The sequence below is a fragment of the Ixodes scapularis genome, unplaced genomic scaffold, assembly GCF_016920785.2.
Source record: "Ixodes scapularis isolate PalLabHiFi unplaced genomic scaffold, ASM1692078v2 PGA_scaffold3__209_contigs__length_174095766, whole genome shotgun sequence".
NCBI lineage: Eukaryota > Metazoa > Arthropoda > Arachnida > Ixodida > Ixodidae > Ixodes > Ixodes scapularis.
This window is the reverse complement of record NW_024609868.1, coordinates 119,235,592-119,255,493: the sequence shown is the minus strand read 5'-3', so window position 1 is coordinate 119,255,493 and position 19,902 is coordinate 119,235,592. Positions and strand designations below refer to the sequence as shown.

General features: G+C 44.3%; 1 protein-coding gene across 2 annotated transcripts in view; it reads left to right on the top strand.

Annotated features, from left to right (window-relative positions):
• LOC8041458 (glutamate--cysteine ligase regulatory subunit) overlaps positions 1–19,902 on the top strand; it is a 27,731-nt gene extending 7,829 nt beyond the window's left edge. The window contains exons 3-8 of one of the 2 annotated variants that reach the window (XM_029974624.4): positions 3,602–3,664; positions 3,731–3,812; positions 5,670–5,726; positions 7,320–7,516; positions 14,830–14,944; positions 19,403–19,902. In XM_029974624.4, coding sequence (XP_029830484.2) covers positions 3,602–3,664; positions 3,731–3,812; positions 5,670–5,726; positions 7,320–7,516; positions 14,830–14,944; positions 19,403–19,575 — 687 coding nt within the window. In that variant the 3' untranslated portion in view covers positions 19,576–19,902. Of the gene's footprint in view, positions 1–3,601; positions 3,813–5,669; positions 5,727–7,319; positions 7,517–14,829; positions 14,945–19,402 lie in introns of both variants that reach the window. The other variant, XM_040211185.3, reaches the window with a different exon arrangement.

Sequence of the window (19,902 nt, the reverse complement as noted above, 5' to 3'; positions counted from 1 at the left end):
AAAAAAAATACTGTAGGTATTTAAATAAATGTTTTAATATATTTTAATAATGCACTAAATGTTCATTTAGGTGAACGCATTTTGTCACTAATTATATTTTCCAATTAAAAAAATATTTAGTTAATTAAAATTTTTATATTATTTTTATAAATATATAAATGTACCCCAGTAATTAAAATTCCCTATTTGTATAAATCTAAAAATGTTAGCGTTTTTAGTTTTCTTCATTAGCAAAGGTCAATACACCCCCAACTTGTCCAAATTGTTGCCCAGTGTGAACAGGGTGTTTTCACTGACGTAATTTCGTCCACCATTTTGTTGTTGCGATCTGTCTGGCGTGTGCCAAACTTGAGCATTTCAAGAATTTACATGCCTTCTTGAATGTGTAGAGCACCGCTGACATCATTTCAACCGGTTACGATGTAATCCTTCAATGTAGTAAATTTGTTCGAAAAACCAAACAACAAAATGGCGGATTGACGTCATGTGCAAACAACCTACTGGGAACGGGAAAGGCATTTGAAGTCCGACTGGGAATCGCTCCAACCAGTTACTTTCCTAACTGGTTCCAGAGCACTCCATTCCCAACTGGGAGTCAAACCAGTTGACTCCCAACTGGGAATGGTTCAAACCAGTTGACTCCCAACTGGGAATGGTTCAAACCAGTTGACCCCTCAGCTGGCCCCAGTTGGACTCCTATTGGTCCCAGTTGGACTCCTATTGGTCCCAGTTGGACTCCTATTGGTCCCAGTTGATTCCCAGTTGGGACCAGTTAGTCCCAGTTGATTCCCAGTTGGGACCAGTTAGTCCCAGTTGAAACCAGTTGAGGTGCCAACTGGTCCCAGTTAGAAATTTTCGCCTGGGTCATGAACTATATAAGAACTCTTACTATGTAAAGGAGAGAATTGGGCGAGTTGGCAAATGTTATGCGGAGCGGAGGCATGGGATCCGGGCCTCCCCTGAAAACCTCCGTTTTGCTGGGGCCTCCTCTTTCCCCTCCCCCTCATACAGCATTTTGTCATGGGCGGCCCCCCCCCCCCCTCCCTCCCCTCCCCAAAATAAAATCCTGTCTAAGTGCCTGTGCTGAACCATACTGGTACGTGACAGATAATTTTTTATCACTCGCGTATTGTTCCTTCAGATAAGCTCCTTGCTTGTGTTCTGAATTATGATGTCATTGTGTTGCAGATGAACTTGTAAGCTTTCAGTGTATGTGAAATTAGTTGCTTGTTTGCATGAAATATGTGCTACTACTACCTTGGCTTCACAGCTAGACGTAGTATAAATATGTAAATAAAAATATAGCAATTAATATGCTGCTGTCAATGCCTGCAGGGAGAGAAGTAACCTGGCTCAAAGCCAAGTTGCTTCTCTTCCTACTTTCAATCTTTTGTGCTATAACTGGCAATAGGGTTTTTTCGTTTTGTGAGACCAAATTTTAACTGAACACCCCAGACAACTTTTATAAAATACATGTTAAACTCGACCAGTCCCTAAATATAAAAATGACCGTGAAACTCTTTGGACACAGGTTGCAAGTCATCGCTAGCCGACTTGACAGCGTTGCGTTATCTAAGGGTCACATGGTTGTAAAAAAGGCGTACCACACTCTTTCGTCATTATGTGTACACAGCTTTTGATATATTTTTTTCCCTGCTTAGTTTCGGTGTGGCAGACTCCAGACTAGGATGTCACATCCTGAATTATCTATTCAATCAAGCATGGTGTTTATTGTAGAAGAGTGGTGAGCTGGGCTAGTTGTTATGCTGACATTTGAAACATAACGGCACGCGAAGGACGAGTTGTGTGTTCCTTTCCTTAGTCCTTGTCCCTTGTGCGCCGTTATGTTTCAAATGGCGCTTACTTGGGTGCCATAATCGCATACTTTGACGTCGGTTTATTGCACAAGAACATCCTTGCGAGTGATCATGAGAGGAGCATATCAGAAACAGAAGGTCTTTTGGACTTTAGTATCTTCCAGGCTATTGTCCACAGGCTACACAAATTTAAAGGCTTTGAGTTTACTCGGTGCAGGCTATCTAGAGGTCAGGCTACACTAGGGTTTGTTTTTGTAAATCATTCACTTCGACGAGATGTGACGGATTTTGTGTATGATAGAGTGTTAATGATGGTTTATGTGTGATAAAAGCATTTTTAAGAGTTCATAAAGCAGGCATTTACAATGATGATAGTGTTTTGCGTGCAAACTAGGCACCAGGTGGGGACTATACACTCGGTGTAGACTATCTAAGAAAAAACTCTTTTTTTATTTATCAACTGTAATTTTGTTTCCAGTTTATACACTGGGTGGGGACAGGAAATGTGGTGACAGAAGTGGGTAAATGTTGTGAACAAAAAGAGCAAACATTCTCAAGACGGCGTGCAATGCTCACACATCATTCCGGTACCTTTCTTATTCTGATCTTACCAAAATGCCATTCGGATAGAGCAATTGTTAAATCGTGCCCCCACCTGCTTTGCAACGGATCTGTTGCGGTCTTATTGGAAAACATTGCTGTAGTTTGCGTCGAATGCTGAAAGCGATTTTTTAATAGTTTGTCTTCTTTTTTTTTAGGCATCTTGTGTTTGTCATTTTGGTGTTTCTCAGTAGAAAACAAATTTGTCGAAAAAAATGGGTGACAGACGATTTTTTGCGTTTCTCGGCAAACTGTACAAATAATTACGGAGGAGCTTAGAGCCAATGCGTCTAAACGCTGAAGGGCCAGATTGTAGCTCTTTGGCACTAATGCAGTGTTCCTGTTGTCGAGTTCTTTTTTTTGTAGTTCTGCTTTTTTGCTATTATAGACGTAGAGTGTTGTTACTGAATACTAACCAGCTGGGTTCGTTACATTCCTGGTATATTCAGAACTGCTTCTTTTAAACTACTTTTTACTTATTTTCTCATCTTACTTAAATAGAGCACGCAAAGATATTTTAAGGCGATTTCAAATCTGCATGCGCAGTTTAAAACATTGCTTGTAAATAAAAGTTATGACATAGAATACTACATCCCGTTGAGGACCTTTACAGGTCGCGATTTCTTATTAAAGCAATAGGTCGACCCTATGTTTCTTGATTCAATTGGGGGAGTAAGGTGGCTTTAGTCAGGCAAATGAGAGGGGGCCTACACTGATGCTTTATAGAATACCGTTTCATTTGTTGTAAACACTCACTTAATAGGGGAAAAAAATGCTGCAATAGTTACCCCACATATACTGCTACTTACATTTTTGGTATATTTACTATGAAAATGCAGTTCAATTGTTGGTATATTTTGGTATATTTATTAGGATGCAGTTCAATTGTTGCGGGAAACGTCTGTAGCGTGTTTGCTGAAATCCGTTCATGAGAACATAGTCAAAGCTTCCGTAAGGTCAGGGCTCTCGACAAAGAAAAGGTGACAAAACCAGACTTGAAGTTTATTTCGTGCCTTAAATCAGATTTGACTGCATTGAGTATTTATACTTCATTCAGACTGTAAGGACGTTGGAATGATTATATTAAAATAGAAGTGTCTTGCTAATTTTTAATTCTTCTCCCCCAGTGAGAGAATATTTGTAAACCGCATCACTAATTGCCAAACACTGATTTCTCTCCTTAGCTCATCCAAAGCCTAAACCTTTCTCTCATGAAATGGACTTCGATTAACAACGGCCAAGGGACGGTAAGTCTACTCCAGGTGAGGGTGATCGAAGAATGGTTGTGTCACATACAATTTTGTACTGTTAAGGACGGCAAGATACTGGAGTATGTCAACAAGGACCTCCCGTGCACGATCAGTGCCAGCGAGAGAGCAACTTTCAAAATAACCGGTACGTACATCCCTCAGTGGCATTTAAGAGCAACTCCCTTTAAGTTTTTCTTTAGCGAGAAAGTGATGGATTTTGGTTTGACGTCAATTGGTAAGTCTGGCACTCAAATGGTACTGTGAAATTCTGGGCTATAACTTCATCAAACCCATCTGCAAAATGACATGTTTCAGTGAAAGTCCCTGTTGATCTGACGGAAATACTTGTTTGTTTTGTCACAAGGTTTTCACTTAGTGCAGGACACATTTTGTCAAGTGGCTTTGGTTGCCAGTGAGTTAGTTACCGGGCCACACATCAGTGTACAGTGTTTTATTTATTGTATAGGCACAGGAGACTTTGTTTAAAGGGGCCATGCAATGATATTCGCTTGGAATGTTTTTCACTTTACACGAGCTCACTGGCACTAGTGGTACCCAAGTACACTCGTATGCAACGAAACTGACCAAGAAATTTCTCTGTTACGGTGTCATTTCAAGAATAAAAGCGAGCGTTTTCTTTCAATCTCTCCTTTGCAAAACTTGATGACGTAAGCTGGGGGATCGCAGCATACCTAAGTGACGATATTTGAATGCGGTTTATAGATGGGACCTGAGCATTGTGCTAGCACTTGATTTGGGCTTGTGGTAATCAATGACTCGACAGGCATTCGGGTAGTAGCCAGTGTCCAATCACTGCAATGGCAACAATAGCCGAACCATAACAACGTCTGGAATTCGGCACGCGTCCTGTGCTTTGCCAACCCCAGCGCGTGGCTATGATCAACATTGGCGGCATATAATCGGCTCCAGATCATGTGGCCGCTTGTTCTGGCTGCAAGTTGAGGGGGGTGAACACTGCTCGTTTTTCTTTAATTTTTTCTTCGACTTCTATTGCGTGTGGGGAAAAATGAACTCGTGTTTCATAGGTCATTATCATCAAGGACTCAATCTAAGCGGTATTTGTGCAAAGTACAAAAATTTTTACATCGCCCCTTTAATTTGGACAAAAGGGATGATGTAACAGAGAGCATTTTACGTATGTGCACGGGGTAAGAAGCGGCGCCTTAGTCATGTCAACAGTCAGCAAAAATTTTATAACGAGCTACAACAGAAGAAAAAGGAGCAAATTGGAAATGCACATTTAGAATTGATCTGCCTTTGAGGTACTGTGACTTTGATTTATGCTGTACTTGCGAAATTTATTCTGTGCAGTTCAACGACTGGTCTGGCACCTTTAACATGTGTCACGGAGTGGTGATACATGGCTACACTCTGGTACAATGCCCATCCAGTTTGAAATGGGCAGGGCAGGGATTGAAATTCCGACCTCCAAGGTCTGCAGCGTGAGCTTTCGCTCCATATGCTCCGAGCTACGGCGTGCTGACACACCTGGCCACCGAATTTCCTAATAAGAGTAACAAAAGACGGGTGTGAAAGGTGCTTGGGCCATCTGTACAACCTTTACCACACTCCTTCAATTGGTGGCGCAAGTTACCTCCCAATACAAGTGATATTGCCAGCACCATCTTTCCATCCTTCCATCCATTCACTGTGAGATAAGCCATTCCTGCAGCAGACCCCTCCATAGAAAGCCACTTCATTTGCGTACCAGAAGCATGGTGCCTCACATAATGGACGCTCCTTGTCTGCAGACAACAGGACAGTTGCATTGGCGCCATGCCAAGAGGCTGTCAGTTTAACCGTCGGTTTTCGTTAGGTCGTCAGTATTTAGTGGTAATATTTGATAAATTTAAGTGTCATTGAACGGACCTTTTTGTCATTTAGGAAGGAGTTGGGTTGATGTGCCATTTGAGGAAAAAGAGAACCCCGATTCTTACATGCTGCTCAGACATGTCTGATTTTCGTTGTTTCACAATTTCAGTAAAAATCTTCCTAAGCCATTTCAATGCTGCGGCACTTCAGAGAGCCACCACCAAAGGTACAGTAGCCTGCCTTTTTTTCCCTTTAGTGAATAAAACACAAATTTTACATGTCTGTTGCGTAATGTGATGTCGACTTATTGCAGTAATCTCATCTCTGCAATTGCATCAGTTTGCACAAAAATAAATTTACTGCATTTATAGTTTCACTGTATTTTTACCTGTTGTGCTTCTACTAGCGTTACAAGCATCTCAGAACTTTTATTTACTGCACAAAAAGGTTACGCCATGCTTTTATCGTTGGTACTTGTACTCGAGGTGCTCTTACGATAAACTGTCAGAAGTGATTTTGCTACTGAAAGGCTTCACTGCATAGTGAATGTAGTGATAAAAAGATTAGTGCTCGTAACGTCGATGCAGGTATCTGAGGTACATATTAGATACTTAATTGTATGATGAACTGACATGTCAGCATGAGGATCTACAATCACCTACCCCTTGTGGTCGCTGCAGACATGCTTGTTCCAAGCACTAAGGCCTTGTGTTCAGGTTGTGTGGGCCGTGACCAGATTTAAAGCTCTTGTTGATTTCCAGTCTTGTACCCCTGCACTAAACTAGGCAGCACCACAGGTTGTTGTCTGTTCTCAAGCCTGCCACCTTGGCACCAGAAATGATGTTTCCTCTATGGGAAGTGAAAGGTCCAATTAAAATGTTATTTTTGGCTAGTGCAGTCTGTTTTATCATGACAAGTCCCACCTTGAAAATTATTTTGCTGAACTACAGCGAGGGCTTTGCGGATCAAACCCACTTCGGTGTATTTCAGAAATCAGTTTTGCATTCTAGGGCACTGTAATTTAGCATAAATGTGTATCTGAGGGGGATCTTCTTTTCTTTTTTTTTTTCTAGATATAAAAAAAGTAACATTTTTTAGTCAAACATCCTTCAGTCAAAGCTTCAACTAAGAAACAAATTTTCTAGGTTTCATGCAGTTGAGCCTTTTTTGTGCCAATGTGAAAAAGTATGTTTGATCTAACAAAAGCAACAAAGACGGCAAAGAAAACAATTAAGGCTTTGCTTTCATTCCCTGTATTTATCCAATAAATGCTCCCATAGCCCACAGGAAAGCTTTTTTTTATTTTTAGCCTAAAAAGGCTTAGCTGCACACAGACCCCCCAGGAAATTTTCGCATCTTAGTTGTATTTTTAGATTTAGGCAAATTAACTCTTGGATATTAAAAAAGAAAAAAATGCACCACCCAGTTGCAGCTTTGTGCTGAATTGCGGCCTTGGCCATCTGAAACTGATTCTTGAGACTCGTTTAAAGTGTGTTTGATCCATTGGGCCCAGAGTGTAATGCAATGGAATCTGGAGCGGGAGAACCAATCACTGCACTCTACGGAGGGGGCTCAGCAAATGACAATCCTGTCATATATAGACCTAAGAAAACAGTCTGCGTCGTGGCGCCGAGAAGGGTGAAACTTCGGTCTTCTTAGATCTCAGCAAGCGCTCGGCTTCGTCGTTTGCCGAGCTCCCTCCATAGGTTGTTGCGACCGGCCCTCCCGTGTGCTTTGCGGGAAAGTAGGTGCTCCAGGCTTTTTAGAACATGCGCCATAGACCGGACGCAGGCGCTCACTGTCTGCTGTTCCACCGCAGTGCTGGAGCACCTTGGGGTGGAGGAGGTGGACTCGCTGATCGTAGCCTTCCCGGTGCTGGCCACCAAGCTGACCCTGGACCAAGTGCAGCCGGTCTGGGAGGCTGCAGAGGTCCTGGTGGCCAAGGGCAGGGCGCTGGCAGTCGGGGTCAGTGACCTCGACAGCTCCCAGCTCAAGGAGCTCTACAACTGGGCCAAGGTGAGCCTCGTCTCCTCTCCCCCCCCGTCCCCCTAGTTTGACCCTGGGGTCGCTTTGCTGGTGAGCACGGGTATTTCTCCATGGCCGGTTTGCTGGTAAACATGGGTTTCTCTCCCGGCGACAAAAATAGCCACGAGAGTAATTTTCTGGTCCGACGAGGTACTACAGTCGAGCCCGGTTATATCGCACTTAGGTATTTTGAATTATTGTTTATATCAAACAGTCCAAACATCCCCTTGAAAATCACATGTAATAGTATAGGAGCGTTGTCTTTTTGTATCAAACTCCCATGGTGGGGACACTCGATATAGCGAACAAAGCTCGTCGGCCCGTTGCTTTTTGCGCAGTCCGATTCCTCCAGTGGCGAGCACATCGCTTGCCTTGCGTTTCTTGCAGACCGCCAAGCCAAAACAAAAAAGACAATGAACCAAGAAAAAAAACATTGTTGATGGCAAAAGCAATGGGAGAAGGGCACGCGCGCATGTGTAGGAAGAGTAGGGAGGAGTAGGGAGGTGCTCGCTAAAGCAGTGTAACAGGGTAGCTTGCTGGGCTGGTTGGTATGTCCTTTGTATTTCTTGTGTCCTTCTACATTGTCCCGTCTTTTTTGCGCTGTTTTTCACTATGTCGTAGAGCAGTGGTTCTCAAATCGAGGTCCACGGACCCTTCAGGCTCCGCGAAGGCATTCTAGGGGTCTGCGAAACCCTGCCTCATCAGCCAAACCCGGCAATAAAAGTTGTCTTTCTTCAGATTGAGAATTAATGTTCCAATTTTTGGGTGATTTGTTTCGTGTGTATATCAATGAGGGAAGTCTACTTCACACTAGCCCTGAGAACCACTGATGTTCTGCGGACCCCCTATGGGTCGGCGTAGATGATGGAGGACCCCGTTTGTGGTGAGAGGAAGGGAAAGGTATAGGTTTTTTGTGTGCGTTTTTGTTTTTATTGTGCATAGTTTTACAAATATCACGGCCAAAGTTTGGTTTCGGGCATCTACGGCGAAACCAAAACTATCTGCTAGAAGGATGGCAACACTGATCATCAGCCGTATAACCATGATGTGACGTCGCAAGGTGCCGTGGTACGTGGTACAATCGATCAACTGCAGGTCCACTGTGACGCGACGTCACAAGGGTGCTGCGCCAGTTTTCCTTGACTAAAAGCTAACCTGCTTGCTGTCCACTAAAGAGCAGCTGGTCGCATTTTTAGGATTGGTTTTATTGGAATGTGCAGCTTTACTTCGACTTAATATTTTGGCTGTGATCATATTTCATGCCTCTAATGCGATACCAGGCATTCATTTTGGTTTCGTTTTCGACCAGGGTTGCCCCTTAACGTCCCTGCGCATATCGTGCTTGGAAACTACACTTGGCCGCATACTTTACCTCAACTTAATGGCACAGCATGCAGAATTTTTTGCGTCAAGCCACGTCAGTGCGCCTCATCGCAGCAGCGCTGTGAGGGGGCAAGGGTGACATGTCGGAAGATCCACGTTTCGCTCCGTTTTTCACGGAGCGAAAATGTCCATTTCGATATGTCGTTTTATGTCGACTGTCGTAAGGAGACTCAATCAAATCTGTGAATGGCAGCCATTGATAAAACTGGATACAAGCAACTTGGAATGTAAAAAGCTAGAGCAGAGGATTGTAATGATAGCTGCTGTACAAAGACTGCTGGTTGCAGATCTTGTCTTATGGGTATTAACAGCAGAGAAATACAAGCGAAATGAGAAAGAAAGAAATATTATGTATACACGTTTGCAAGTCCGGCTTCAGGGCGCTGCCATCTTGCTTGAATGGGGTGTGCCTGGGCGAATCATAATCCGATTACGAAGCCTTGCTGAGGCATCGTAATCGGATTATGGCCGCGCGCAAGAGCGCACCCCAGTGAGGAAGATGGCGGCGCCCTGAGACTGGACTTGCAAACGTGTATAGCAACTGCGATAAATAAAAATATGCAGCCTGACTCAAATGTCCTAACTAAAACCTCTCCGCCCCTCGGAGCAGCATATGGGGTAAGGGCGGACGTTTAATTTCTAGTGGGGGCATGTTCACTCAACTCTCTCCCCTCCCTCCTCTCCGCCGCCAGTCTCCGTCACCCCTTCATCTCCCAAATTCTTGCAACTCTCGTCTGCTTAGCATTTTATAGCTAAGAAACCTTGTAGTAAAGCCAACTTTCCAAACCACCCGTTTGCCGATTCGGGTACATGTATCTGTAGCACTTCTACAGAACATAAAACAAAAAAAGGGGGAGATTTGATTATTCCAGCAGAAAGTTAACAATATTTAAAAAAAAACAAAAAAAAAACGTTTTTTATTGAAGTGGGTTCAAAATATGGCTAAATTTGTTTATAAAATTTAAAAATTTACATTAATTATTTTATGAAACTAAAATATACTAAAATGGTACCAGTCGATAGCACATTTATAGGCGTACAGGCGTATAGCATTTAATAATCAAAATGTATGATGAATCTTGAATCCTAAGATTCATTATGCATTCTAAAGCCCATAATACATAAGGCTTCAAAAATATCATCAAGTTCTCAAAAATGCCATTTTTGGCATTTTTTTATTTCTGGCATAAAGTATGCCAAAGTAGTTCAGTTTCAGGGGACATGCACCAGGGGAAATTTTTTATTATTATTTACGGTATCAAAATTAATTTTTTTAGTTCATCGTGCTTAATCAATCTTTTGTAGCGATACTCTTTCGCGATGCGGAAAATAGTATCTCATTAATAAATTTCAGTGAGAAATTGAAGCTACAGAAGACTGCAATGGAGATGAGATGGCTAGGCCTCCTTGTCAACGTAATGGGGGTATGGGTGACATCACAACTTAGAACCATGCAGATAAAAATGGCTCAAGTTCATGCTGTTCTAGGTTGCCTGGAAGTCTTTACATGTGTATTTGACTAATATCGCGATCATAACTGGCACTAATTATTTTTATGCATCAAATATAAAGATTAAAAAGTAATGAAGCATCATATAAAACCTAAAATCAAAAGATTGGCACAAATATTGCCATTTTTTTTACTAATTTCCCCTTAAAAAAACAAAAAAAACATGCATAATACATTAAAAAAAATTGCTGGCTGTATTTTTGTTTTGAATTATTTATAACAACTGTCAGAACTGGGTACAAAAATCAAGCACCCTAAACATAGCATTTTACCTTGATCTACTTCTAAATTTTTATTAAAAAAAAATGTCTAAAACGTTTTCAGAAGTGATTTTGTTCATTGCACGGATCGACCTAATATATAATTTTGAGGCAAACCAAAATACGAAACCCGACACATGTGTCATTTCAAACAAAACCCTGTTTTTACGGCTCTCCTGCTTTTATTCTCTTACCGCCCATGTCCAATGTTTTTTTTCCCCTGTTACATCCTTATAATTAGGGTTTATTGAGATAAATAGCATAAAGTAGTATCCAGTTCTGTCTGTCTCAATGGTGCAAAAATGTGAAACCCCAATTTGCAAAACCTCAGTTTTTAATGGGTCGGCCACACAAGGCAGAGCCCACGGGAGTGCATATTGTTATGGCAGAAGGCACCAGTCACGGCGTCATCACAGCTCATGTTCCGTTTTGGCAGTCAAGAATTTTCACACGTGACTTATGTCGCTGATATATTTGAAGAATGTATCCTGGGCCTCGACTTTCTGAAGGAACACGGTTGCTCGATTGATCTAAAGAATCAGACACTAAATCTGAGCGAGGAAAGCATCATCCTGTGCAGCAGACGAGCGCTCTTGAAAAATGAGGGTGGATTCCTCATCTGTTCGAAGTCAACTGTTGTTTCCCCGCAGTGTGAAACCATCGTTTGGACAACTGATGGCAATTGCTGTTCTGAAGGCATCCCGGTCGCTGAAGGAGATGAGGCTTGTGACAACATACCAGGTGTCATTGTCGGAAAAACACTTGTGAATTTCAGCAATGGGCGCGTCCCTATCCGTATTGCCAACCTAACGGATAAAGCGATAAACATCAAGAAAGGTTGTCGAATGGCGACTTGGTCCCACGCTGCGAGCCTTAGAAGCCTGAGAAGAGAAAGTACCAACGTGAAGCAAGATGGGCTGCCGATGTCTTTGCTGGAACTAGCAGACCGCTCCAAGCAGCACCTCAGCCAACCGCAACAAGAGTCCCTTTTGAATTTAATCAACGTCTACAGAGATGTCTTCGCTTGCTCCCCGTCAGAGATCGGGCGCACGAGCGCTGCTCACCACCACATAGATACTGGTGACGCTATTCCGATCAAGCAGGCACCTCGGAGAATCCCGCTCGCTAAGAGGTATGAGGTCACTGAAATGATCCAGGATATGCGAAAACAGGACATCATTGAGCCCTCATCTAGTCCATGGGTCTCACCTGTAGTATTGGTAAAGAAGAAAGATGGGAGCACGAGGTTTTGTGTGGATTATCGTAGACTGAACAACGTCACGAAAAAGGACTCCTACCCTCTTCCTAGGATCGACGACACATTTGATGCAATGGCCGGTGCCTCCTGGTTTTCTACGCTTGATCTCAGGAGCGGCTATTGGCAAGTTGAGGTAAAACCCTCAGACCGTGAGAAGACAGCGTTTACCACAGGCGATGGTTTGTGGCAATTCAAGGTAATGCCCTTTGGCCTTTGCAACGCGCCAGCGACTTTCGAGCGCCTCATGGACAAGGTTCTTCAAGGCTTACCCCTCAATGTGTGTCTCGTATACCTTTTAAGACATATTGGTGCACGGAAAGACTTTTGAAGCTGCTCTTCATCATCTGTCAGACGTCTTTGAGCGCCTAAGACAAGCGAACCTAAAATTGAATCCCAAAAAATGCTCGCTATTCCAGAAAAGAGTTTGATACTTAGGCCACATTGTCTCTGAGAATGGGAGGGAGACAGACCCCGACAAGACGGACTGTATTCGAAACTGGCCACAACCACACAGTCATCGTGAACTCAAGAGTTTCTTAGGCCTATGTACCTACTACCGACGTTTTGTCAAGAACTTTGCTACCGTGGCCAAACCACTCTATACGTTGACAGAACAGAACACGGAATTTCACTGGAACATGCAAGCTGAGGAGGCTTTTCTTCAACTCAAGAATACCCTTACTTCACCTCCTATCCTCGGATTTCCCCATCCGAATCGTCAGTTCGTCCTGGACACGTATGCAAGTAACGTTGGTGTGGGTGCAGTCTTGTCACAGTTAGAGGATGGAACTGAACGGGTAATTGCGTACTACAGTCAAGTATTAAAGAAAGCAGAACTAAACTACTGCGTCACAAGAAAGGAACTGTTGGCCGTAGTTAAAGCTGTAGGACATTTTCACCATTATCTCTACGGCAAGCGCTTCCTCTTAAGGACCGATCACGCGTCCCTCACCTGGCTTTTGAATTTTAAGAACCCTGAAGGACAAGTTGCAAGGTGGTTGGAGCGTTTACAACAGTACCAATTTAATGTCCAACACCGAGCTGGTAGGAAACACATGAACGCCGATGCACTCTCGCGAAGGCCTTGCTCACGAAAAGATTGCTACCCGTGCCTTGATGCTGAAGAGCACTCCGACCTCAACAGCACGAATCCACCGTCTCAGTCAACGGTCACGCGACAGGCGGTGATCACGCGTCCATCAACCGATGATGACCCCACTGACTGGAGTGACGAAACCTTGCGTACGCTTCAAAGAAAGGACGACAATATTCGGCTTCTTATACAGTGGAAGCAAGAAGGCGAAAGGCCGGATTGGTACCGGGTTGCACCGCACAACCATGTTGTCAAAGCCTACTGGGCTCAATGGGATTCTCTCCTCATACAAAACGGCCTCCTGTTTCGCTGCTGGGAAAACAACGATGGAGTTAACTTTTCCCTTCAACTTGTCCTGCCTCAAGTGCGAGTCAAAACTGTGCTGCAGGAACTCCATGACAGTCCTACGGGCGGACATTTTGGGGTACACAAAACTCTACAGAGAGTGCGTGACAGATTCTACTGGGTTGGCGCCAGCCATGACGTGCGCGAATGGTGCAGAGGCTGTGACCACTGCACATCGCGCAAAGGACCTCCCTCTCGTTGCCGAGGACAGATGAGAACATACAACGTTGGCGTGCCGTTTGAGCGAGTAGCCATTGACGTCGTAGGGCCACTACCAGAAACAAGAGAAGGAAATCGGTATCTAATAGTAATTGCAGACTACTTCACAAAGTGGCCAGAAGCTTTCCCTGTTCGTAAGTACGACGCAGCAACCATCACTCGAATCTTGCTTACAGACATCGTATCGAGGTACGGAGTGCCCCTAGAAATCCATTCTGATCAGGGACGCACTTTTGAGTCGCAGACCTTCAAGAATTTGTGCACAGCGCTTGGCATAAAGAAAACTAGAACAACACCATTACATCCACAGTCGAACGGTATGGTGGAGAGGCTCAACCGGACCCTTAAGCAATATCTATCTCTCTTTGTCAACGAGCACCAGGACAACTGGGACGAACTGGTTCCCCTCTTTTTACTTGCCTACCGTTCAGCTGTCCACGCAGCAACAGAGTACACACCATCAATGTTGCTCATGGGGAGAGAGCTAAGAATACCTGCGGACATTATGTTCGGTACTCCGGCGCCACCACCACGGGAGGCAACACGTGAAAATGTTCACTTAGATCACGCTCTCCATTTACGCAAGAAATTGGAATCTGTCCATGACTTCGCACGAAGGCATTTACAACTCAGCAGCAGCCATGCAGAGACTCGCTACAATCGAAGCGCATCCAGCCACCAACTGGAACCTGGAGATTTGGTGTGGCTATACAGACCAACTAGAACCAAAGGTCGTAGTCCAAAACTACAACGAAACTGGGATGGCCCCTACGAGATCATCAAGAAACTGAACGATGTTGTCTACCGGATCCGCCATGTTAACAACCATAGACCTCAGACAGTCCATTTTGATTGTCTCGCACCATACCACACTAAGTGAACACTTATGCGGGCCTCGGGACGAGAGCCTCTACAGGGAGGGGTGCAGTGTTGTGGAAGACGAAGACTCACACCGTAAAGAGTGTTGTGCAAGACGAAGAATATCACACCGTAAAGAGTGTTGTGCAAGACGAAGACTTGCAAATACAGGAAGGAAGAGGAAGATTAGTGTGTGCCAGTGAGAGAATGGACGCCATTAAAGGCTGACGGCGAACCTGACAGAACAAAGCCTTCGAATTGCCTTCTGTCATAACAATATCTTTGAATCAAAAATGAATGGGGCTTCTTATTTAATTAATTGTTCATTTTTTATTGAAAAAGTTTGGAAGAGGACAACTGGCTCGTCTGTGGTTGCAGGTGAAGCCCAGCGTGAACCAGGTGAACCTGGACTCTTGCTGCGTCATTCCACAGGAGATGGCAGAGTTTGCCAAGGTCAGCAACATCCAGCTGCTCACGCACAGCGACCCCAAAGGTGAGCACGCCCTTCTCTGGGGGATACTATCCCACTGGCCACAGCCACTGTTCTAGCAAATTCTGGTTGAACGCGGAAAATGAAAAAATCGTAATGCTTCTCGTGCAACGGCACTTGAACTCGAGCCCCGCAGCCTACCACATCAATGTCTCTCAATCAAACTGTGACCAGTGTCTGATGTAAAATAAATTTGATTGATTGACCGATTTCAAGCCCCATGCTTGGCAAATTTCGGGGTACCCTGCAGAACCTTTGGGGTCGAAATTGAAGTGAGGGACTAGCGCAACTACCTGAATACCTAGTCGAGTGTAGAATGGATGACGACAAACTTTGTAGTGCAACACCATTGGTAGCCTTCGAAGATTTCCAAGGATAAAGTACATGGCAGATGGCGCACTTCTACGAAGCACTCAAGTACACTTTGCGGCATGGCATGTTTAGGGGACGAATTAAATAGAAGAGTGTAGTCCTGCGTCGTGCAGGTACTTGAGAAGCAACTTATAATACTGGTTCTTGTTTGCCAGAATTATGAGTCACTTTTTGAGTACCTTATGTTTTCCAAAATTATGTAAACTCTCTTACAAACTCCCTCTTGTAAGGTGTGCACCATACCAGTTTAACAGACTGTCCACATTTCGTGTCCTGTTTGTGACAAGACACAACACCGTGAGCACGTCAAAGCTCCAAAATGTTTACTTTTACGGAAATTTACCCAACAAAGTTTATTCACGTAAAAAATATTCTATATAAAAAACGTAATTAAATCCACTATATTTAATATCAAAATGAGGGAAAAGGTGCATTGTGGGCATGGGGCAATTCCTTTGACTGCATTGGTGAGACATGCGAGTTCACTGTGCATTTCTGCTGTAGCCTCGGGGTTGACACTGGCATCTAGATGTTTATTAGGCTTTTCAGTCAATTTTCAAATAAAGGCATCGCCAGAGAGATTAGGACCTGGCTGGTATTGCCAGCTGTGCATGGGATAGTATGGGTAAAATTCAGCTTCAAATTTGCTTCAATGTCTCTCGCCATTTGCCTATGATTTGCCAGGGAAAGACAGTTTAGGGCCCGTTCACACTCGCGACTCCTTAGAACCGAGCGCCTTAAAACCTCTTAAAATCTCTTGCCACAAGAGAGCACACTGACACGCTGGTGCCATTAGGTAGTGACCCTGGAACTGCATTTCACTAAGCGAAAGTTTGGCGGTATTTTCGAGGTCAAATGTACATACTGATGAGAAATGTGTGTTTCTAACATTGACACAAGTTTTTCGAGCCAAGAAAGAAAGCATGATGCACAAAAGAAATACAAAATATACTGGACCGCCACATGTTTCACTGCTACCCGATAGGTTGTGCCAGTGTATCCTCTCATCGTGAGAGATTTTAAGAAGTTTCAAGGCTTTCGGTCCTAAGAAGTCGCAAGTGTGTGAACGGGCCTTTAGCAGTGCCTTCGATCTGCCAGCACGTGGAATGGAATGTCCTATCAAAAACGTAATACTACAGTCAAACCCGTTTACAACGAACAGCAGGAAACGCTACGATCAGTTCGATATAGCAAAAAAACATTTACAACAAACTTCCACAATGAGTTTGTTGTCAGGCGAGCCTTCTCTTTCTTTCTCATCCAGTGATGGAAGTGCTGCGCCAATTGCGCCAAATTGTGCCAAGGACGAAATCCTGCGACACGTAGCGCCAAGTTGTCATTTTACCGAATGATTGTGCCAGGCCTGCGCCAAAATGAGATGTAGCAAAAAAAAAAAAAAAAATTGAAGTCTTATCAGGGCGCGTGGTGGTACTGCGGTATTTTCCACGCCGCAACTGTTACGCAAACTGAAACTGCGAGGGCGCATTATCATCACCATCATTGAAAGAAACATTAGCAACATCTGAGACCAAAGCCGCAGAGGCTAAGCGAAGAACCATCCCACTGAGCAGCCTATTTAAAAAAAAAAAAGGCCGAGCTTGTGGATGTTTTTAATGTTGGCCCGCCCTGTTCCCATGCGCTAGCTACCAGCGAAGTCAAAGCTAGTGCGAGCCCAATGCTCTGTGCATTCCTGAGTCGCGCGTGGGCTCGTGCAGTGTGGGCACTGTTACGGGCACCATGCGCGCGCTTGTAGCTTCGGCTGCACTCGCACCGAAGCAGAAACAAATTATAGTTGAGTAGCACCAAACTCTGGATGTAGTGCTGGTAAAGCCTTACCGTCCTTTTCAGAGCGCAAAGCACTGCGACTGCGGTGTCTGTTCGGCGGGTGTCGCTTCTCTGCAGCGCGTCGGTGCATGCCAAGGAGCGCACTCAACGGGTTAACTCGCCGTGATCCGATCGTGCTTCGCCAGCACATCGAAAATGAATCGGAATTTTTGAAGCGAATATCAGATACCGCAATATTTGAAGCTGCTGCCCGAAAGCCAACTCTAGTCTGAACTAAAACATTCCATAACAGTGAGGGTCGTTAGATGCTGCTGGAGATACCTTAAAAGAAGTGCAGGCTGATAAAACTAAATATCCTGTACCATCACAACTCAGTGTGACAAATTTGTGTTTTTTTATCTGACGAGCAGATAAACTTTATTTTAAAAAATGTTTTTTTTTTGTGTTTACTTTGTTGAATTTTATATATCCTGTTTTAAAAAGGCGACAGGCGCTGTGTTCCAATAATAGAGATGGGCCTCATATAGCAATGCAGCATTATTTCATTTTCAAGTAATATGCCAACATATGCCGGACCCTGCTCCAAAAGGGCCACTACCTGCTCCAAAACAACATTTTGCCTGCTAGAAGGCCTGCTCCATAAGGTCAAATGGCACTTCCATCTCTGCTCATCTCTTCACTTCGGCCTTGTAACAACGCACCAAAAGGGTTTTATTTATTTATTTATTTTTTTTGCATGCGTGCAGAGTTTGTTTTTTAGCTTATTTCCCCTTCCGAATCGTTTCTCTTCGCTCAGTTTTGTTGGAAACTTGAGCTGTTGGAATTTTCTTTCTTTCCTACTTCTTTTTTGGGAGAAGGGACAGGCTAGAAGACGATTGTTTGCACGTTTTTGGAAGCCTTCCCGGAGGGAAAAAGTTTGATATAGCCGTTCGTTCTAAACGGGTTTCACTGTATAAACAACTTTTGTTGGCGGGTTTACTGCAAATAGTCTCGTATTTACTTGCTCAATATTACTCGGATGTGAGGTAGTGCCCGGCCGTGACCCGAGCCCCTCAGATACACGCCATCTACCCTGGGGTGTAGAGTGTCCTAGCAGAGTTGGGCAGCCTTTTTTGGAAGTCAACGTTCGCATGGAACAGCTGACACAGACTGGTCTCGCAGGGAGGCTTTATTTGAAAAACAGTGAAACGTCGGTGGTTTTCATAGTTTTTATACTTACCACAGTAAATCTTGAATTTTCCTCCTTATCAAAGGCAATGAGTATAGTTATGAACAGAATGGGAGACCAAAACTGGCAGTCAGATGCTACGGCTACTAGGAATGCAATGCTGGTTAGTAAACAAGTTATTAAGTCACATGTTACCCTTGCACTGCTTCTGTCGAGACCGATTATAATGAAGTCGGTTATAACGAAATAGCGGCTACAGCGAAGCGATCACAACTTCCCATTCCGTTTTGCACTTCCTTATAACCGAAGTTGGTTATAACGAAATAGCGGATATAGCGAAGTGATTTCCAATTCCCGTTGACTTCGTTATAATCGGTTTCGACAGTACACTGCTAATCTCAGTGTGGCCAAGGTAGCAGCCACTTGTGGTGGGGAAGTAAGTGCATTGATTTCAAGGCTAATCCTTTCCGTCTGAAAGAAATATGATTGGGAGATATTTCCCAGGCATGCTCAGGATGAGCCTTATAATATCTGGTGCTATTCTTTTGCTCTGTTTCTATTCGAGAAAATTGGGTCTTGTAAGCTGCATAGAACAGGCAGCTACAATTTTTTTGTCATGAGATTCACGCTTTGATAGAGCCTCACTGCCCCTACGGTAATGACGCCATATCTTTGCTCTCGTGTGGCTTATTGCGGAGGACGTATTGTGCTACCAAGATTTCGGTTGCAGGTGGTCGAAATGAATCCTCAGTCCTTCTCTGGGGCATGCCAGGCACCCTTCTTTGATTTGCCAACCCTCAAATTTTAAATTTTTTTATAACACAAATGTGTTACACGTCAAACTTCCACGAGAAAAGTGACACGCTTGACTGACACATAGGTCACGTGACCCCTTACTCGGATCAAATCAATTTATTTGCTGTCGCTTAGTAAAATCGCATGACAATAGGGGACTGAAGCAAAAGCTACTCACTAGCAACCTCACAACATTGTGTGACTTAATGTCATGATATCACGTGACATTATCTCGCGTGACACTGATGTCGCAGAGTATGTGCTCGGCTCATTCACCACAGGTTCCGTGTGCCTCCAAGTTTATCGGACGCGATCAAGACACATTTTCCTTCCGCGAACAGTGGTGCTAGATGCAGATGCGATGGAGCGACTCCTCAAGGACTACGTTCCGGATCGAGAGCTGGGGAAGTGGTCGTCGTCTTGGGTGGCACGCTACTCGGTGCTGGTCAAGTGCCGGGGCTTCATCCAGAGCAAGGGGTACATCGCAGACCTGGTCCGGAGGGAGTCCTCTTGAGGTCACGCGGCGTCGCCTCTTCCAGTCACTCGTAACCTCAAGAGCCGAGGCCGGTCCCGCGTCTGGCCCTGCCTCGTAAAACGTCCCTCGGCTCTGCGACGCAGGTGCTACCCACCTTGTGGCTTTGCACGGCCCTGGACGAAAGGGAGCTCAACCTGCACACGATTAGGGATCTCTCAACTTCGTGGGGCTATGCCAGTCGGCAAGGACGGAAGCGAAGGCACAAATGTTTATGAATTCTCTCGACGAAACCCTTTTGCTGCTCTCTCGTTAAATCGATCCCTACTTGTGTTATTGTTATCCAGGTCTGTGGGGACGTCAAGAAAT